General features: G+C 36.3%; 1 protein-coding gene across 2 annotated transcripts in view; it reads left to right on the plus strand.

Moving 5' to 3' along the window:
- The window catches only part of LOC137273872 (phosphatidylinositol 3,4,5-trisphosphate 3-phosphatase TPTE2-like), a 60,300-nt gene extending 40,832 nt beyond the window's left edge, over positions 1-19,468 (plus strand). Inside the window, exons 1-16 of one of the 2 annotated variants that reach the window (XM_067806769.1) lie at positions 516-584; positions 1,818-2,076; positions 2,956-3,162; positions 3,869-4,003; positions 5,761-5,927; positions 6,362-6,426; positions 7,081-7,141; positions 7,897-7,978; positions 8,228-8,378; positions 11,549-11,629; positions 12,399-12,501; positions 13,731-13,828; positions 14,107-14,202; positions 14,993-15,066; positions 15,246-15,363; positions 16,098-19,468. In XM_067806769.1, the coding sequence (XP_067662870.1) occupies positions 1,847-2,076; positions 2,956-3,162; positions 3,869-4,003; positions 5,761-5,927; positions 6,362-6,426; positions 7,081-7,141; positions 7,897-7,978; positions 8,228-8,378; positions 11,549-11,629; positions 12,399-12,501; positions 13,731-13,828; positions 14,107-14,202; positions 14,993-15,066; positions 15,246-15,363 (1,668 nt within the window). In that variant the 5' untranslated portion in view covers positions 516-584; positions 1,818-1,846 and the 3' untranslated portion in view covers positions 16,098-19,468. Of the gene's footprint in view, positions 1-515; positions 585-1,817; positions 2,077-2,955; positions 3,163-3,868; positions 4,004-5,760; positions 5,928-6,361; positions 6,427-7,080; positions 7,142-7,896; positions 7,979-8,227; positions 8,379-11,548; positions 11,630-12,398; positions 12,502-13,730; positions 13,829-14,106; positions 14,203-14,992; positions 15,067-15,245; positions 15,364-16,097 lie in introns of those variants that run through there. The other variant, XM_067806768.1, reaches the window with a different exon arrangement.
- The last annotated feature ends 2,984 nt before the right edge of the window (positions 19,469-22,452 follow it).

Here is a 22,452-nt window from a genome sequence, read left to right on the forward strand (position 1 = left end):
ATTTCTGTCTCAGTTTGGAACCGAAAACAATGCCACACACATCAAGACGCATACGTTTTCTTATAATGTGAGATATCTAAGAGACATATTTCATATGTGATGATGTCTACTATTTTGTAACATATGTTGTTACTGAGATTGTACTTTATTGGTAAAGTACAGATTCTAGTACTTTTGCTGAGTAGAATCCCATTTGGGATTCGAACTCGGAGTCAGGCACTTAGCTAATCGCCAGCACACTGTTTTGTTTCTATTTTTCCTTCAAACGGCGAGGCTAGGAAATTCAATATGTTTATATAAATGTGCATCATTTAATCAAAAGTAGTTTACAGGGAAACTGAGAAAAAAGCCTGTCAAACTGAACACATTTGCTACTTTCACCGGTGATGTATTAATAACATAAGAAATTATTTCTCCTTTCAACTGAGGCCGTTGGCGCTAATATGATATGCAACTAGTGCTTAGGCTTACAGTAGCGAAATGATTGATCCAATCAAAATGTGTGTTAGAGATGACTTTTCACCTCTGACCTTACATGGGCGGCATGTGTCCTGAACATCAATCGTTCGGATTTCTTTGAACAGGTTTGCTACAAACTGTGCATGCTATTTTTGTCATCATTTAACAAATTAAGTTTGCCTTAAGATGTATTTGCACCATGACAACTTGGTATATTTGCAACAGATGTTCCAAGGATATTTTGCAAAGTCAACAACCAAAATTCATGGGAAACACCCCCTTTCCACGGTTGACTGATCACTATTATTTTCTCCGCAATTTACAGCTGTCTTACAAGGACAAACTGTGTTTATCGGATTATTCTGATTAAGTCGATATTAATTGGTATCTGTATGTATATTGCACTCTGAATGGATGTTGTCATTCGTTTCATGACTCATCAGTCAGCTGGGCTGTCAAATGGAGATAGCCGACCTTGTTGCATTTTACCAACAAATATAATAAGCAGTTTTTAAACGCGATAAATGGCCTAGTTCTAGATTTTTCCATGGTGTCGGCACTAATTCTCTGAATAAAATATCTTCTAACTCTTTGAATAGTTAATTCTATACTTTTTTAAATGCATTTGATCAAGTTCATGACAACTTTGAAGTGACAAATCTGTCCAAACATTATGCCGTAAAATTGTGTGTTCTTCGAATATAGAACATGAAATGCTATAATGTGGAACCTCTTTCAACATTTTATAATCAAGAATTATTGTTAATTTTTGCAGTGGCTCAAGATCACAATGATACATCATGTATGTCAACAGAACAGTGAAGCTCTGATTAAATGTGGTTTGCACAATGCAAATATTATGTGTAGAAATTACTTCATGGAAAGCAGAACTGATTCAAGGATAAGTGTAACCTTAGAATCATTATATGGACATAGCATATTGAGCCTCTAACATAAACTAATGACACTAATTTTTGTGTCTGGTGTTATTAGCTACTCAAAACATATTCTAGATTAAAGTATGATTAAATTTTTAACTGTCTTATTATTAGAAGAATGTATGTTCTTTAAACAACCCACATTAGGAAATAACTGCAGACAATCTTGTAAAATAATGGAGAAAATGGAATTTTAATACCATATTTTTGCAAGACCTTCTGCATAAGGTAGACTGGATTTTAGTCTTACATTTCTCAGTATACAAAACTTAGAGAAATAATTTTCAAACTTTTTGCCTTGAAAAGAACTTACTATTGTACTCTGGTTTGCTCTTGAAAATCAGTAGGACATTAATTTAGTGGCTTAAAAGATTTGATGGGCAATATCATAAGTCTTTAAATTTCTTTTTTATGTTTTAGACTATTTTGACCACAAAGATCATATCATCATGACATCATCCTACGAGCGTTTCAGCAACGATGCTGAGAATTCAGACAAACTCTCTGTCAACTTGGAAAATGGGGACAAGGAGATGAATCTGGAGGATGCTCACATACAGATTCACAAGCCCAACCGGAACAGTGGAGAGTTCAAGGTCTATGATGTGAAAGACCAGCGACCAGACCAGTTTATTGAGGACCCAGCAGGAAACCCCTTTGCTCCAAAGGGACCTCTGGAGTGAGTGTTGCTGAAATAAACCAAGGGAAATAAATAAGGGAACACCACTTCATGGCAGTTTTCCTTTATTTATTCTCAGATTTCCTCCCACAGTGCTATTCAAAGCTAGTGAACAAAACTGGAAAATGTTAAAGGAAAACATTGTTTCGCTCAGAATATGTATCCTCATTTACTGCTGAATCAGCATTTTAATAACAGATTTCGTTTGTTTAGTATTTTGTTTCAAAGGAAAATGTTTAATTTTTGCTTTTACAAAAGTTATCAACCCTCCATTAAAAGTTTTGGTTTTCAGAATTTATTTCTTGATATGTGTGTGTATGTGCGTGTGCGTGTGTATGTGCGTGTGCGTGTGCGTGTGCGTGTGCGTGTGCGTGTCACTTGATGCACTAGCTAAAATCAATCATCTAATCTTAGTAATTGCCTCCCCATGTCGTTTTTCTCATGAGTCTCTTAAAGTCTGTCATATTTTTAGGACCTTTTAATCGACAGAGTGATATATTTGTTTAGTAAACCCGTAAACCCTTTCATACCCCTAATAGAATGTGACTGGTCCCTAAGTTAATAATGATGAATATGGAAAAGGGTACACATGCTTAAACATTGCTAATAAAGATACAATCATACTTTTGGTTGCATTTTTGAACAAACCTTCGATCCCAGTTTAAATTTTTAAGTAAAATTTAATTGTGATTACATTCAAGATTGTAGAGTAATGCTTGTCTACAGTGAGTGATGAAGTGGTTTTAACCATAATTTATGTTGGACTATTTCGATTTAGTTTAATTTAATGTAGAAATAACATATTTACTCAAATTTCATATTAGTATAGAATTGATTAAATATTCACATGCACTCATATTTTTTTATTTCAAATTTCAGGTCTTTACAATTTCAAGTGAAGAAAGTTGTGGAACATATAGCATTCCGTGCCATCACCGTTCTTTTGATTATTCTAGACTTTTGCCTGGTGATAGTAGATCTGACAAGGGACACATGTGCTAGCGTTGACAGTGGTATGGAAATAGTATCTCATATAATTATCACTCTATTTGTCATAGAAGTTGCAGCCAGGATCTTTTATCAAGGGTGAGATTTTCAATTTTTTTCTTTGTTTGTTGTTTAATGCCAAACAAAGCAATATTTCAGCAATGTGGCGACTGGAAATAATTAAATGTGGCGTAAATAATGTCCAGTGGGATATACAAAAAGATGGTGTAATACAGCCTTGTATAATAATTACAGCATATGCCTGTCATGCTGAAGTCAGTGGTCTGTTTCTCTACACAGGTAGAGAATATGTGTTTGTTTGTTGTCTAACACGTTGCTCAATAATGTTTCAGTTATTTGATTGTGGTGTGTCAGTATTTGAGTCTGGATAGACACTCCTGTGATTGACCACCCAGAATTTGATAACATTTCATTTAAATATCAATTGTCAAATAATCAATTCTTCCAGATATACATGCAAGTCTTTTTGATGAGATAAACAGTAAGTTGAGTGAGTGAGTGAGTATAGTAAATAATCGAGTAACAACTTGTCTCAACTTCAGCTGTTAATTCCTTAATAAAGACAGGAAACAGCAAAGGATTTAAGACACATCCTTGTTGCAGACCATGTGATCTGAAGGAGAAAGTAGTTCTGATCCAGTATTGTGAAACCCATTTCTGGTGTCCGCAACCATGAAATATTGTTAAGATTGTTGTAAAACTAAACTCACTCACTCACTAATAGCTGTGTACACAGACACCACCTCTAGTTTAACGTCTTCCTATCTGTGATCTTGGCTTTCAGGAAGGAGTTTTTTTACAATGTATGGGATGTTCTTGATATGGTTATCGTGGTCATATCATTCCTCATCGACATGGTCTTTATCGGCATCGAGTCGGACCAGTCCTGCACGGAGTCAAACCATGTGGACTATGCAAAGTAAGTCAGCTGAGAGTTGTCACATCAGTAACCAGATACAGTTGGGACTTGGACAGGGAATGGTTTCCATAGAAACACTTTAGGTGAAAAAGTATAATGTAAATTGTTCCACAAAGAAAACAGTTGTTTGGAGATACAAGTTGTTTGTGTTCCTCTTTTGACAAAGATGTTATTGTGGTTCTATTATGCACTAGACTCAATGTTTGAGGTCAAGTTTTCATTTTGTCAAGGGTGACGTATGATTCTTGCCTTTATAATGCATGCGTATGTACAGACATTGTCAGTAAATGTGCTCATCAAGCAGTTGGTGGTTTGCCCGCAGCTCTCTAATCACAAATAGTGATGCTATGTAACAGCTGCATGGATAGACACCTCACTCGGAAATATTCCAGCTACATGACACTCTAATAATGAAATCTTGTTACACAGTCAGCTGGTTAATGTTAAGAGCAACAATCCACCCACAACAGTTGGTTGGTTTGTTTTTTAACACTGCACTCAGCAGTATTCCAGCTCTGTGGGTCAACCTGTTAATAATCGAGTCAGGTCTAGACAATTCAGTGGTCAACAGCATGAGCATCAACCTGTGCAGCTGGAATACAATGACTTGTGTCCGCAGAGTCACCAAGCCTGACCACCACTTCTTATTTCTGATTATGTCTATCTTCTCTTATGATAAGCATGTTTTGTTTTTTTATGTAAAACCTTGAGCTGATTATGAACACAAGTTTCTCTGCCTATGGAATTCTTCAAGGTTGTATAGTGCGTACATCCTGCCACAGTTTTTCATTGGTCCCATGTTTAAAGCAAGACCCCATTCACTCATTTAAGGCATTGGATACTGATACTGTGAATTGTAACATTCTGCATCCAACTTTTCATCTGCTGTGCAGTTCACAGATTCATCTTCTTTTTAGTTTCAGCACAAAGTATTAATACTATTTATTCGTCCCTTTATTACAGCCTTTTACTACTCTGTATAATATTTTCGTTTATTGCTCTGTTTGATTTTGTTGTTTATTCCTTTTTCATCATTAGTGTTTATTGCCTATTTTATTGTTTAATTCTGTTTTTGTGTCCAAGCCATTGGCCCACATTTAAAGTACAAATGACACTGTTGTCCAGAAGTGATAGGGGTGTATGTTATTATCAGTGATTAAACCAGTAAGATGGCATTTAAATATCTGGTATATTATTTATATTTTTTTCTAGTTTACAGAACTGCATTAAGTGAACTGGAGCAAATTGTACATATATCAATATATTTTCTCAGTATATAATCTTTTAATGTCTCATTATATATTGGGCATTTTCACATAGCTTGAAATTCACCTTTAATAGCATTTAAATTTTGCAATATTGTATAACTGTTGTCATGATGGACAGTTTGCCAATGGTCTATGAGTATCTGTCAACCAGTTCAACGAGCTGCCCAATATATTTGCCGTTATTGTATTGGTAAATATGTTTCAGTTTTTCAATACATTTTATGACATAAACATTTTCACATCTAAGGTTGAATCTATTTTTGCTTGCCTTTCCTGCCAGGAAGTGTATGCTCAGTTTTGATTTCAGTACAGACATCTTGATAATTCCAAGCATATATCTGACATGCAATCTGTAAAATGACTGTTTTTTACCATTGTTGCTGTTTGTTGCTTAGTTTATTATTGGTGTTTATCCCTCTGTTTCTTTTTCCAGCTTTGTATGGATTTTTATTTATTGTCGTGGACTTTATCTTTACTTTGGAATTTCAGACTGGTGGTGATTGGTCGAGTCTTCCGAATCATTCGAATTGCGAGGATCATCTATTTTATGGTCGTGCAACATCGTCAAGTTACAAAGGCAACCCGTCATGTGGTCTCACAAAATAAGCGACGATACCAGAAGGATGGTTTTGACCTTGACCTTTGCTATATTACAGGTAAAATTACCACGGATGTCAATCACCTACAGAGAGTGCATATTAAGTGTGATTCACAGTAGATATTTTGACACATCAATCGTTGGAAAGGTTGAGCTCTTCTGGAAGATTTTATAGAGAGCAGAGAAGTGCTCACACTCTCAACCCCTGGTTTCTGACCTGGAGTGACACCAAAATTTCACTGTGTGTTGGTGCTCACGCTATCAACCACCAGTTTGCTTGCATGGAGCAGACCCCAATTGGTGGTACTGCAGAGACATGTATGGTTGACTTGTGTTTGTGCTCGTATTATCTACCACCAGTTTGCCTGCATGGAACTGACCCCGCTTGGTAAACTGAAGTGACAACAGGTAATTTGTATTGGTGATCACTCTATCAACCACTGGTTTGTTGATCTTTGTTACATCACCTGACACAGAGTTATCTTGTTTCAGAGAGGGTAATTGCCATGTCCTTCCCATCCAAGGGGATGATGGCCTTCTACAGAAATCCCATCAGAGTGAGTATTAAGTTTGGTAGATACATATTTCTTTCACAGTTTACAGGGAGGGTGGGGTAGCCTGGTGGTTAAAGTGTTTGCTTGTCAAGCCAGAAGCCTGGGTTCGACTCCCCATGTGTGAAGCTCATATCTAGTGTCCCTTGCTGTAATATATTTCTGGAATATTGCAAAAAGCGGTGTACAACCTGACTCACTCACTCACGCAGTCAATGCGCTGCAGTTCACTATGGAAAGTGTGTCCATTTGGCAGGATGGTTACCAATATTTGTGGGTTCGATTCATGGTACCCCAGATTAAGTGTTCAGGTTTGTCAATGCTGTATTCATGTGAGTGGGTTACTCCGAACTGATAAAGATCTGGATTTGGATTCTCTGTCATTTAGCTGGGCTGCTGTAAAATAGCAGAATGTGAAGCAGTGTTAATCTAACAAACTGACTCACCTACAAACTGACAAGTCTTGTTTACAAACTTTAATGACATTTTGTGGTAGTGAACTGTATTCTATTTTTCAAGAGACATAAGAAATATAGTGAGTAAGTGTTTTTTTATGATTTTCAGTAGAGAATATACATATTAATGTGTTACTGTGCTTCAGTCATTAGGAGATTCAGGGAAGTGTTTATGGCGAATATGTGTTTCTGTCTTTAATTTCAGGAAGTAGCCAGATTTTTCAACACAAAGCATCCGGGTCATTACAGAATATATAATTTATGCAGTAAGTATTGCCAGTTGTAGGCGGCACTGTAGTCATTGGGATTCTGCCCTTTGTGTTTGTCAAGATATGTCTCTGCGATGTCCTCACTTTGACATGTCTGACTGAAACTTCAGATGTTACCATGTCTGACTGAAACTTCAGCTGTTACCATGTGTGACCATACCTTTAGCTGTTACCATGTCTGACTGTACCTTTAGCTGTTACATTGTCTGACTGTAACTTTAGCTGTTACCATGTCTGACTGTACCTTTAGCTGTTACATTGTCTGTAACTTTAGCTGTTACCACGTCTAACTGTGACCGAGGATGGTTCACTGCAGTCATGTTCCTTTTCTATCTGATAAATACAAACTCACAATCAAACAAGGCAGATGTAACATTGATATTTAAACTGACAATTTGGTTTTCCTCTCTTATCACTCTCAGTTATTGGTTGGTTGGTCGGTTTATTGTTTAACACCACACTCTGGAGTATATGTGGTGGTATGTAAATAATCTGGACCAGACGATCCAGTGATCAACAATATGAGCACCATTCCACGCAATTAGGATATGATATGTGTCAGCTAAGTCAGCAATACCACCCGATACCATTAGTAGCCTAACAAGTATGTGTTACTGAAAAACAGTTCTTACCTGGATATTCACGTGTAGTATAAGGGAAAAATATTTTCCATTGTGCATGTATGTCTTGTATATCATACATTCATTCATAAACACATCTCTGATACTCATCTTTCTCTTTGAATTCTCCAGGTGAGCGAGATTACGATGAGACGTTGTTTTTTAACAATGTGCGGCGGGTTTTCATTGACGATCACAATGTGCCTAAACTTGCGTAAGAATAATGTTAATTATCATTCATAAAAAGTATGAATTATACTGCAACTGTACATACAAATGCACAGTATAAGGGAGATAACTCCTGTGTCATTAATCATCATTTTCTTAGAGGTTTATCAAGCATATTTATTATCATAATGGCTTTACATGTTATTTTGGTTTCTTTTAAAATGTTTAGCTATTAGTTAGTGAAAGGTTTCTAGTTTACTGAAAAGGATGAGAAAATATGTTTTTTGATTTTCAGTGATATGCTGAAATTCACGGATGACGTTCGTGAATGGATGGCAGCCGACACTCGTAACATTATTGCAATTCATTGCAAAGGAGGCAAAGGTCGGACAGGGACGATGATCTGTACTTGGCTGATTGACTGCGGGTTGTTTGAAGAGGCGGAGGTAAGACAGCAGATTGAGAAACTGTCATTGGGTCTTAGATGACTGTGCTTGTATGAAGGGATTATATTGTAGATATATAGACTGATACTAACCGTATAGTTATGTAAATATGGACAGAAAATGGGCTTATGTGATGGTAGGGTAATCTTGATGTAGTTTGTGGTCCTGTGCATAGAGCTTAGGTCATGAATCAGTTGAAGTTAGTCCTTGAATGTGTGAGTGTGTTTGATAGATGGACTCCTGAGTTTCTATGACTTCATTCCACCTCACACATTGAAGCACGTGTAATACATATGGTCTCACCTAAGACAAGTTTGTTCAAAATTGCCACTGTTCATCCAGCAGAGTATGGGTACCCGATGGGACAAGTCATGTGACTATTAACCTTCTAGTGCCTCACAGGCAGTTTGAGTTATTTGGTGTAATAATAACTGCACTTTGAGCAAGATATTCATCCTGAAAATGCACTTAAAAAAGTGAACTATTATCATCATTATCATGCAAAAAGTTAGAGGGTGGTGAGAGGAAGAAAAAAGAATAGATGAGACAAAGGTGTTATAGAGATCTGGAAGAATTTCAAAGTCTGTATATCATACATATTATACAGTTTGGGTTATCCAGGGTAATAATTCAGCACTTCTGAGCAGTGCTACCTTGGATATACATGTAAGTTCTACATAAATGAACAACATGAAAACATGATAGTGATTTGATTCATGTGTTTCAAAAGGGCACTGATGCGGAGCAAATAATGTTTCTCGCCAACGGTCTAATTTCGAAACCAAACTGCAAATTGGTCAGCGCCTGCTCCCTCGACCGTGATGGACACAGGGACTGGGCTCCGGTCCACATTAGCAGAATTTCTTCATCTAAACAGTCAGGAGGCTGGATGCCCATCATATGCCATTCTTTAAAAAAGTACATGGTATTCCTTGTCTGATTGTAACCAACATTTCCTGGCAGTGTAGTTTTTTATGATGCCTGGATGGTTTAGTGACTGATCCAATTTGATCATATTTTTGTGTTTTTTACCTGGATATTTAATCATGTTATGTGAAAACATGATGTCTACAGGCACATAGCAAGCCATTTGTTTCAGTCCAAAAGATTACAAAGCTTTATATTCAGATAGTTTTGAGTGTGAGCCCAGCTTTATGATAATAAAAACACACAGTTGATTTATTTGAATTTGTAAACTAAAAACAATGACTTTGCCATTGGTAGAGAAATCTGAAAATTTTCTCACGTGAAAAAACCCTGATTACACCTATTTCCCAAGTACACAGCAAATGCCTGTATGTATTTCTTATGTAACGAAGTTCCGTTGGTATCCTCAAAACAGTTCTGGCCCATAAGTGTTTTCAGGCTGCATGCGACACAGAGATTACATCCTCCTTGCTGTAATTCGCGTTTGATGGTATAAACCTACATGTGTTATTTGTCATCATTCTCTTGACGGTCAGTTAATGAATTTATAAGAAGTATAATTAGTGGTAACACCTCTCAGGTTACTCAGCAAAGCTTCCCATTTGGCATTTCTCCTGTCTGGAGTAAACACTCAACATTATCAATTAAGGTCTGTAGTGGCAAATGTATTGTATGTTATGTAATATATATGTGCATGTAAGTGGGTTTATCACCTGAGTTACAAAAACAAACATCGATCAAAGGATTAACCGATAACACACTGATTGATTAATTACTTTTATCTTTTACAGAGGATTTGTCAAAAGGCAGTGTGTGTAGATGTACTAATATACACTGACTACACCCTGTCGTAAAGTGCGAGTGTAAGAACAACATCCTCCCTTCAAAGAATTAACCACCATTGCGTTGATGGATTGATTTCTCATTATTGGTTAACTAAATTACTTAGAATGGTGGACATCATACAACTAGTTGTCAGGTGTGCTATTTTGAGTGACCAATGAGAGATTTATCAGGTTTTCACCAATGTGAAAGACGTGAAACAATGTATTACTTTTTTGCAATTAGACACGACATAGAGCAGGATTATTTACCAGCTGCAGATGAATGGAATATCATTCTTTTATGTGGATATTGATGGATACATTCCTGAAGAAGGTTGTAGCCTGACATTGCTGGTATAACATTAGTCTGTTTTAAATTCATTATCTGCATTTTGTTTTAATTTATTTGTTGTAGCATTCAGCAGAATCTATATGACAGAAAACACACACTAGATCGCGTATGTGTGTGAAATAGGAACCACATTGGCAGTCTATACAATGTTTAAATGTTACAGTCATGTTAGAAATTTACTATAAGTATAAGCAAATATGAGTGAGTGAGTGAGTTCATATTTAACATCACATCAGCAATGTTTCAGCCATGTCGTGACTACAAATATGACAATAAACTAATAAGGGTTATCAGACAAAATATGAAGACGTACATTGGCTTTGCTATTTTTCCGTCCTAATAGGTTTTTATCGTTTCTACCACTGGCAGATGATTAACCTTCAAATTATTTCATTTGTTTTCATAATACATTTGTAATGAAGTAAAAATAGCTTCACCTTAGTTGATCTGTCTATAATTAAACTCTCAATTGTGCATACGGGCTGCGCAGCAGAGGTCACGAACCAGTCACAAATTCTGGGATATCATCCTTTACTCACAGGAGAAAAACAATAACAAAAGGAACAACCAGTCCATGGAAATTGCTACGCATCAGTGTCCCTTGAAACCCCATTTGGGTATTTTGTTCATTAAGTCCATTCTTTCTATCTTCTTGTCATTATTTGGAATATTGCCAAAATTTTAAAACCATTAAAAACGTTGCCTTATGTCCTGTGTCATCTATTTCTCTAGGCATTGTAAGAATTCAAATATATATATCAATGATGACTGTATTGAGCAGTAAATATTTTAAAATATTTTCAGATGTAATCGAAACATTGTTGTTTTCACTTTCTATTTATCACTGATTGATACTGGTGTTTAATGACCTCCCTTTATTTGAGTGTAGTTGCACAATTGTTGATGCGATTATTGTTGGTAATGCTGATTTGAAGCAGTAGGTGTGCAAGAGTTGTTTCCCTTGACTCTCCACACTATGCTGTGTGATGAAGATAATAGGTTGTCAGGGTTGATGATGTGTTGTTAGGGTGTGACCAGTCAACAGTTTCTGTCTTATTGTGCTTCAGGAGAGTCTCACCTATTTTGGTGATCGTCGGACGGACCTGAGTGTTGGTAAATCCTTCCAGGGTGTGGAGACTCCCAGCCAGGTGAACTAAATTTATTGATTATTGCAGACTTAACATGGAAAAAGAGCTGAGAAATTAAACTTTTGTCCTCTAAATTTTTCTAATATTATTACTGAAACTAGAACCACTTAAGTTTGTAATTTTGTGCTGGCTGAAGATAATGATGCTCTCATACACTTTTGTGTTGTTCATGTTAACCTGATAAATGCTGAAATTATTTGTGATAATCTGGTATAAATTGAAGTTGTTCTTAATAAAGAGAGGAACACTGGAGTGTTCATGATAACCTTGAGGAGGTAGGGCAATCTAGTGGTTAGAGTGTTTGCCCAATTCCTCGCCGGGGTACATGGTGTGATGCCTCTTCCTAGTGTCCCCTGCCGTGATATTGTTGGAATATTGATAACAGTGGCATAAAACCACACACTCATAATAAACAACCAGTTCACAATGTCTTGATAAACACTTAAGTGTGTTGAGTAGTAAAATGAAAGGGAGAGTGCACCACGAACAGACTGTTTGAGAATCACAGTCCAGTCGGTTGGGAACTCCGTAAATCATCTTCTCAAAATTCCAAATTGAGCGAAAATGCCATCAACACATATTTCAGTGATTTGGATTTGTGGCATGGGATGCCAGAAATAGGCTTCACACTTTGTGTCCACATAGGGAATTTATTGTTCACATATGAACACTTAAACCACTAGACTACCTCTCCAGATAAAGGTTTGAACAGTGTAAAGGTATTGCTCAAATTCTCATCTATGAAACAATCAGCTGTTTTGACTTCCAGAGTCGTTATGTTGGGTACTATGAGAAGATAAAGAATGACAACCGACAACTACCTCCAAAGAAATATATGAAAATTACATCAATAAAAATAGAAGGAATCAGAGGTACGTGTATCAGTGTTCCTGACTAGGTGTTATTCATCCTCTACTAGGTGTTACCATCCTTTACTGGGTGTTATCCATCCTCTACTAAGTGTTATATATCCTCTACTAGATGTTATCCACCTTTTACTATGTGTTATATATCCCCTACTATGTGTTATCCATCATCTACTAGGTGTTATTTATCCTCTAATAGATGTTATGTAACCTCTACTAGGTGTTACCATCCTTTACTGGGTGTTATCCATCCTCTACTAAGTGTTATATATCCTCTACTAGATGTTATCCACCTTTTACTATGTGTTATATATCCCCACCTATGTGTTATCCATCATCTACAAGGTGTTATGTATCCTCTAATAGATGTTATGTATCCTCTACTAGGTGTTTTATATCCTCTACTAGGTGTTTTATATCCTCTACTTGGTTTTATCCATCCTCTGCTAGGTGTTGTATATCCTCTACTAGGTGTTATGTATACTCTGTTAGCTGTTATCTGTCCTCTACTAGGTGTTATTATTCCAGATCATATGTTATTCATCCATGAACAGAAATAATTAGGGAACAGGAACGCTTTTTTAATGAGGAAAATTTTTATAAAAAAGTATTCCCCAAATGCTCATGATCCCCACATATTTTAAATTTTTCAGGATCCCATTGATATCAAGGGTTATCCGTACCATTATATAGGCAGTGTTATCATCTCATAGGTGTTTTCCATTGTTATCAGATGTTAAACTGTAATCCATCCTTCTCCAGGTGGTATTAAATATTTGGTGTTGTTGTATATCATATGTTATCCTCCTACACTGGATATAACTTGTGTTATCCTCCCACATCAGGTGTAACTAGTGTTATCCTTCTACATCAGGTAAAACTAGTGTTATCCTCTACATCAGGTAAAACTAAAGTTATCCTCCTACATCAGGTATAACTAGTGTTATCCTCCTACATCAGGTATAAGTAGTGTTTTTCCTCCTACATCAGGTATAAGTAGTGTTTTTCCTCCTGTATCAAGTATAACTAGTGTTATCCTCCTACACCAAGTGTGCCTAGTGTTATTCTCGTACATCAGATGTCTGTTATTGGCCAGGTGTGCGTAGTGGGGATGACAGTGACCTGTCCAAGGAGTTTAGGTGTTATCAAACTACATCAGGCATAACTAGTGTTATCCAAATATGTCAGGTGTTACTAGCATTATCCTCCTACATCGGATGTCTGTTATTGACCAGGTGTTGGTGATGGGGACGGAAGTGACTTGTCTATGGAGATCCGGGCTGATGGTCTTCTCATCTTTGAATGTGTCGTTGGTACAGGTCTAAACTGCCAGGTAAGTTATCTCGTCAGTGTTTTTATTCATCTTAAGAGGTATGTAAACTAATCACACCATTATTCATCGACATCATTTTCTTATTGCTTAAAACATAATGAAGTTCTGTGATATATATTTACTAGAATCAGCAACATACTGATAGGCAAGAGCAGACTGATTTACAATGATTAACAATAATGTACCATGTGGGACAATAATCAGATTTGAAATGATGTCCAAACTTACAGGGACTTTTGGTTAATGCAAGTGCAGTATGTTGCATACATTGTTTACAGCTGATGAAGTACACAGACAGTGACAGTATCGTCATCAATCTGCAGAACAGCCCACGACTGGAGGGTGACATCAAGGTCATGTTCCACTCCACAAATGTAAGCCTGTTGTTCATGAGCCAGTTATTTGTATTCTAGGTCTTTGTATGCCAGTTTTCAACAAGCCAGGTCTTTGTATGCCACTTCTCCATAATCCATCTCTTTGTATGCTTGTACTCTGTAAGTTCTTTGTATTCTAGTTCTTCATAAGCCAGTTCTCTGTAAGCCAGTTCTTTGTATGCCAGCTTTCGTTATCCTAGTTCTCTGTATGCCATTTCTCCGTAAACCAGTTCTTTGTATGCCAGTTTTCATTATCCTAGTTCTCTATATGCCATTTCTCCATAAACCAGCTCTTAGTATGCCAGTTTGCGTTATCCGAGTCCTCTGTATACCATTTCTCCATAAACCAGTTCTTTGTATGCTAGTTCTTGATAAGGAGGTTCTTTTTTGCTAGTTCTTTGTATTCTAGTTCTTCATTGGAAAGTTCTTTTTATGCCTGCTCTATAAGTGAACTCTTTGTAGGGTCGTTCATGATAAGCATGTAAATAATTAGCTGTAATTGTTGTTGTAAATAACTGCAGTTCAGCAGCATTCAAGCAGTCAGTCTATAACAGCTTCCAAACCGGTGGCTGATATCATGAGCAAACATTCATGACTGGTTCTTGTGGTGTTCACATGTCTTTTGTAATGAATAAATAAGTGGTCAGGTCTTTACAGAAATGTGATTACTTCCACATGACAAATATACTCTTAAATTTACTTTACACCTGTACCAAACTTTAAATTTCATTGTAGAGCTGTACCTTTGGAAATTGTCATAATTTAACTGTGTCTGAATTGTAAATTTCAGGTGCGTCTTCCGAAGGGCTATGACAAGTGCCCTTTCTACTTCTGGTTCAACACTGCCTTTATAGAAGATAATAAGTGAGTGGTCAGATCTGCCCTGTATCTGCCCCATACTTCGCCTTTTAGAAAATCTTGCAATGAAAATTCGGTAATATTCATGGTTCTTCACTTAATGTTGTTGCTTAAAGTAAATTTTCAGCATTGTGATTATTACATAACAACAGACAGTGCCTTTTAATGAATTTAGTGCTTTACAGATTACGCATGGCTCGAAGTGAAATTGACAATCCTCACAAAAAGAAGGTCTACCATGTATTCAGGGAAAGCTTTGCCATTGAAGTGAACTTTGAAGATGTCAAACCTGATTTTCAATGAGTAAGTTCATCATTTCACCTTCACACTTGAATAATGCTCACCGCGATGCTGATGAAGAGTTAAGCTTGAATAACATGGTTATGAGGTGTTGCATAACTGTGCGGATGATAATTATGATTATTATGACTTTTTCAATGATGTATAAGATAAAGAAAACCAAAATGTTTTATATAACATTGTTTGTAACAGGTAACAATATAACATTATAACGTAAGTTATATTTGTGATGACACTTTCTTTATGAAGTACAAATCCTGGTTCCATTGAGGAATGGTAGTTAACTGATTGTGTAGGCACTTTGTGTACCTCTGTTGCAAATGTACATTAGCTCTGCTCATAGACTGTATTACACAGAGTGTTTGAGAAAGTGGTCAAATGTAACATAAGTTTATTTTGGATTACAATGTCTTTTGTAAAGTACAGATTCCAGTACCTTTTATGTTTTATGCCATCCACGATTTCAACCTTCTTTCTCAGAGTGATGCATCAGATTGCTAGCAGGCAAAGTCAGTGATCTAACTCACTGAGCCACCTTGACTGAGTACCATAAAATCTTATTAGGATTGTGTCTTCATAACTTTTAGCAGTGGAGCCTTGTCAGCTTAAATGCATTTAGAGTAAACTAAACTAGGATGTGGAGGAAATAGTGAGAATCATCATATTTATTACCTGTGTTTCTGTGCATTTATCGTCCTGTTGTTTTTCAACTAGACAATTATAATGTATTTCAACAGGTTCAACAACTAGTGTTCATTAACTACACTGAACATTCAGATGAGATGAACACAACCCAAGTGCTGTTTGAACCATTTTCGACCACCAAAGTGAGATCTACAGCAGTTGTGAAGACCCACATGAGATCTCCGCTATTTTCAATGACCCAATTGGGATCTCCAGTATTTTTAATGACTTAATTGAGATCTACTCCAGTTTTGAAGAAACATGTAAGATCTACTCTATATTGGATAGTCTCACTCTACACCGGTTTCGAAGATCCTACTGAGATCTACACTAATTTGAATGGTATCACCAGAGATCTGCATTTTGTTTGCAGATCCCATGTGAAGTTTTTAACCCATCAGAGAAGATTCCATTTATATATGCACATTTGCCCATATCTGACTGTTCATTCAGACACTGGACATTGTACATTGTACATTGTACAGTTTACATCTCTCCATGTCTCTCTCCCGTATCATAAGCAGGCAGAGGAAAGTAATGTGATAGCAGGCACTAGTGCAACTTATTTACATCGTTTCCCGCTTAGTAAACAATATGCTCATGGAAAGAAATCATTGAATACATGATAGTACAAATGTTCCTTTCATTATTTCCAGAATTTCACCCACAGTGCGATACATGTGTTGTGAGGGAACCTGGAAAAGAATAAAGGAACACTTGTACTATCACATGTTCCCTTATTTGTTTCTATGAGTTATTAAATGGTATGTCCACTTTGCTGGGCAATGAAAGATGTGTTCATTTCATACTTAAGTAATTATTAAACAGTTTATTTTTTAATAAAACTTTGACAATGCTTTTCAATTACAATTTGAAGACAATATTATTCTAGCGCTTGAATTTGTTAATTTATCTGCATATTTATGTACAGAAAAAAACATATTTGTAATCAGTGAAATATTTTGATTAAGGCTACACAATAAAATACTATGTAATATTGATTATCTGCCAGGATAGGCAGATCCTGATAATGCTCTGTTTTCATATTTTATTTTTTTTTTGTTTAATCTGGTCTATTTAAAAATTGATGTGTCGTGTAGTCTTTGTAACTCACATTGCTAAGTACAGACGAATCTTATGCAAATTTACCTGCCTTATGATATTCATTATGTCAATATATTATTTTCCTAACAGTATATTTAAAATATGGCTGGTTAATGTATGTTTGTGTGTTTACTTCATATGATGTTAGTTGCCAGGGATATATCACAGGGTATACAGTCACATAAAGATATGATGCATATAGATACTCACAGACAAATTTGAAACAACCATTGAAATATTCAGTAAGATTTACTTAGTCTAATTTGTCTGGTGTCAAATTTTGATATGAACATTTAAATGTTTTTGGTAGAATGATTTGAGTAAAAGCTTTAAACAGCACTCAATCATTAATGTTGAAATATGTTGCCAAATCTCGAGAAATATAATTTTGATAAGGAACTGAAAACAAAATAAATGTATTTTGTATGCAGGGCTCTTATTTCACAGATACTGACATCTGTCAATCAACTGACAAATATCCCTTGTCTGTGAGGACCTTTCTATGCAATGAGCACAATATAAATATATAATAATGTTTTTAATATTTGACAAGAATATAAATATATTGTCTTCATTTTTTTATGGATTCACACACTTAAGCATAAAAGGATATATACGTATTTAGTGTAGAAGATAAATAGAATTCAAGGAAGTTTAGGGTCCCAGTCACAAGGAAGTGCAATAACAGGTGACCTTGACTTTGTACAGGTTGTGCAATTGCAGACAGCAGAGACTTTGGCAATGTCATGGCAATACAAACATGAGATTACTTCCTGTAGATTGCAGTAAATATACATAGGTGTAGTTTTCATTTGCTCCAGGAACCAATGCCTCTCTAAGAGGTGACCAAATTGTTTTAATGAGCATGGTGACTTCATTGACTAGGTGCACATACATCCCAGAAGAATGCATTGTTTCTCATAACTAGACTTGTTGACATAACTGATACGTGTGCTTTTGTCCCAACTTTTCGGATTAATGTTCTTGATGTCAATCACTGGACTGACCAGACTCAGTTATTTACAGTTGCAATATGGCTGAACATGGCGTTAAACAAAGTTTTATTCGATTTCTGCAGTTAAAAAGCAGATTATTAACTTGGAGTGAAATACCTACAAGAACCACCAGTGCCAGCAAGTACACGTAATTTATGCAATATAATTCAATTGAAAAACTAATTAATTCAGATACAAATTTTTAAACTCATCATCCTCACTGTATTTTTGAGCAGCAAGACTAAAGTGTTAATTTTTTTTGAGTCCTATTTGCATTTTCTAGATTTGCTTCATAGAGAATCTTTTTACTTTGACATATTTAGCCATTTCTATATCACATGACAATGTCTTATGTCACCATATTTCGTACAATCTAGATACTCAGATAGAATTTATTTTTATTCAACAGTATTATCTTATCTCAATATCTTGGTTCACTTTTGATATTATATCTGTATAATACGGTTCAAATTACACAAGCAGTGCTGATTCCCCAAGTCTCTTTGCAGAGTAGTGTCCCTTACCTGTGCTGGATTCATTGGTCACTGGTTTCAGCAATTAGAGGCGTTCTTTCATCTAATAATATTTTTTCCTATATATGCTTGCTTGAATTTCATCCTAAATGATTCATATACATTTCAAACACAACTTCACCATTGTTTAAAATTTCTTATTTTTATATCACCTCCAAGTAGCATTCCAGAACTGTTTGTTGATGTATAAATATATTCATTTCATCAAAACAAATATATGTCATGCAAAATATGAAGAATGAAAATAATCTGTTACTCATTTCAGATTGTTCAGTCCAAAAACAAATGGAGAAAAATTCAAACTGATAATTAATTTGATGGAAAACTTTCCGAATTTTAAATATTATTGTTTGGGCAAAATACATGTTACATATTGAAATCAGTTTTGTGATACAGTGTATTATTACTTGAATTATTTGATACAATATAACCTGTACATAAGTAACCCAAAACAGAAAATAATGCCATAAATTCTACAATGTGCTATGTGTTTTTTTTCCCAAGACCCATTTTTTTACAAAAATATTTATGGCATGTGTTTTTGTTGTATAAATGTTTGTTTTCATGTTATTGTCTAAAGCCATGTGGCAGCAAATTAATGTGTATTGTTTATAAATATGTTCATTATGCATGTAAAGAGAAGCAGTTGTAACGAGATGTACATTTCTGTGGAGGGACACAGTTGTTACACTGCCTGGACACAGTTGTTACACTGCCTGGACACAGTTGTTACACTGCCTGGACACAGGTGTTACAGTGCTTGGACACAGGTGCAATAAACAAGTGATATCACAGCGTGTTTTGTGTGTCATTTACACTGAGTGAGTGAAGTTTTTGGTTGGTTTCTTGTTTACTGCTGCTCTGAGAAATATTAGAAATATTTACTGCTGCTCTCAGAAACATTAGAAATTTTTCTGTACTTGTAATACTAACTGTAATTGTACTACTAATACTGTAATTGTAATATTAACCACAGAATCCAGGCATTAATCTATGCAACTAGGATATGATGACATATGCTCACTATTTCAGTGAGCCTCTTACAACAGCCTTTGATGGTTGAAGTCTAATTCTAACCTGGATCTTTGTTGGTATTAAAAACTAAGTGCATGTTTTCATATGATTTGAAGAATGGGAAAAATGAAATGGATAAGTTTGTGTATTGTTCAATGCTGAATGCAGCAGTATTAGGGCTAAAGGGTAGGTTCATGTAAATAATTGAGTCTGGACCAGACATTCCAGCTGTTGATATCATGAGCATCCGCTGAACTTGGATACATATGTGTCAACCAAGTCAATGAGTCTGAACATCCAATCCTATCAGTTTAGTCCCTTCTTGGAGCAAGCCTGTATGCTGAAGACCAGCTCTAACCTAGAGCTTCATACGTGAGTGAGTGAGTGAGTGAGTGAGTGAGTGAGTGAGTGAGTGAGTGAGTGAGTGAGTGAGTGAGTGAGTGAGTGAGTGAGTGAGTTGGAGTTGTGGGATGGGGGATGTTTTATGAGAAGAGGAAATGTGATTCAGGTTTTTCTAGAGTGAGTGCGTGTTCAATGCTACTGTCACCATTGCTGTCATGGTTGGTAACCATGCCAGCTCCTATGCAGAGGGTTAGGAATGTACAGTCCAACTCTAGTGCAGCATTTACCACAGTGCTAATGCTGGTTCTAAGACTTGGAGTGATTTCTAGTGGTGTGACGAGGATAGGCGTCGATACATCGATCCACGGATACAGTGAATCGATACGGTTTTACATTGTCGTTTGTACTTCATGTACATTTTACTTCAAATGGGTCACGATACAGCGATGCTTTTCTTTGAATATTGCCGAATCACGATATTAGTCAAGAAAGACTTCCTTTTGATTGATGATAAAAATATGTAATACATATTTTCCCTTCATAAGTTTCTTGAAACTTCTTGCGTCAGGAACTGCGTCAAACATAGTGCTCAGACACATCACCCTCTCGTTTCCCGATGAACACTGAAAAATGCTGGCGGAATCTAACGAAATACTTTAAAATGTTTTAGTGCCATGATGTATCGTATCTCAGGTTGCATGCTACTACCAGCACAAATGATCTCCGGTCTCTCTACACTGGTCACCGACTCTGTTCAGATGTGTCGATGTTGTTTAGTTGTCGTCCCATACTGTACCTTAGGAGCTCGACTCCGATATAATTGTACGTATGACCTGAATAAATAACATATAACACTTTCTTATATGTTATATATTTAGATCATACTTATAAATATATGAGAGTCGAGCATATATGTCTAACACAACACACAGTGCTCAATAACTAAACTTATATTTGTTTTGTTGTTTTTTTTTAATTTTGTTTTTAATGCTGAACAATTGTGATCTGTAAAAGTCAGGATCAGAAAATCCTGTGCGTTAATCGCCACAACTGGAAAACGATAACTTGGATCAATCCAGCCTGGCTGGCAGAGCGTAGCGCAGGCGCAACAGACCCAGGGAACCAGACTGGGATCAATCCCCCTCAGCAAGACTAACATATCAAAATGTTTCCTGAAGACTAACTCTAATCGAGTTTTTGGATCACTCAAGTTAATGTGGGTAGTACTAAATATTCAAGTCTAGAAAATACAACACCACAACTGACATCTAAAGCATCAATCTACATCATACACTGATGGACGGTGGGTAGCATAGTAGTTAAAACATCCGCTCGGTACGCCGAAGACCCGGGTTCGATTCCCCACATGTGCACAATGTGTGAAGCCCATTTCTGGTGTCCCCACCGTGATATTGTTTGAACATTTGCTAAAAGCGGCGTAAAACCATACTCACTCACTCATGAATACACCGATCCTGACTTCAGATTCATTGGCTCACGTTTACAGCAAAGAGATTAGGATAAGGTGATGGTAGGTGGTTTGGTTGTATCTGATCCACATCAGCAGGTTCATGCAAATGTATGGCGTATTTTTGTTTGTGTCAAATCACCAATAAAATACTTCTTCTGCCCCAAATACCCACTCTTGTGTACTTCGTAATTATTTGCGATATATGCACAGACACTGGTTAGAATTGGTGTATCATTTGAATAATAGTTCAGCCTTTGTTTCCAATAACTTGTATGAAAGACGTCGTGTTATTCACAAGAGGGAAGTTGACATCCATACATCGTGCTTTTCCTTTGCATTCTACTTTTAAATGCCCTTCAAGATTTTTATTATAAAAGAAAATGTCACTTTTTTAGTCTGTTGTGACGTTTAATCAAAGGAAAGTGACATGTCACTGACAGGTATTTAACTGTTCGTTAATCGGGAACAGAAAACACAATGAAAGTGGCCCTGGAGTATTTCATTCATCTGATGTAGCGCTTTTTTCAGTTTTAAACCATATAGCCGAAACAAAAGCCGATTAAACAACTCAAGATGGCCTGTGTTTGTCCTGTTTTTGACAGTTTATCAAGGAAAAGATACATAACCTTCGTTGATATTTTACTATTCGTTTCATCTGAGCCAGGAAACGAAATCCAAGTGACACTAGAGTATTTTCCTCGACCCATTTTCTGTGGTAAGTAGACATCGAGCTGATTTATCGCTGGAAATTTTCTATTCTTTTCAATTTGTTACACTGATATCTCAGACGAACTCGAGAGACAATTCGTTACTGGGACACACCACGCGCCCTCACAAGTCTTTGAAGTTAGCCCGAATAACAATCCCTCACGAGGAAGAGGGTGCCGTGTAAGACTAGTTGACGTGTCACGTGACAGTGACTGACAGCGATTGGAACGTTAAAATGGAA

This window comes from Haliotis asinina, chromosome 2 (genome assembly GCF_037392515.1).
Source record: "Haliotis asinina isolate JCU_RB_2024 chromosome 2, JCU_Hal_asi_v2, whole genome shotgun sequence".
Taxonomy (NCBI): Eukaryota; Metazoa; Mollusca; class Gastropoda; order Lepetellida; family Haliotidae; genus Haliotis; species Haliotis asinina.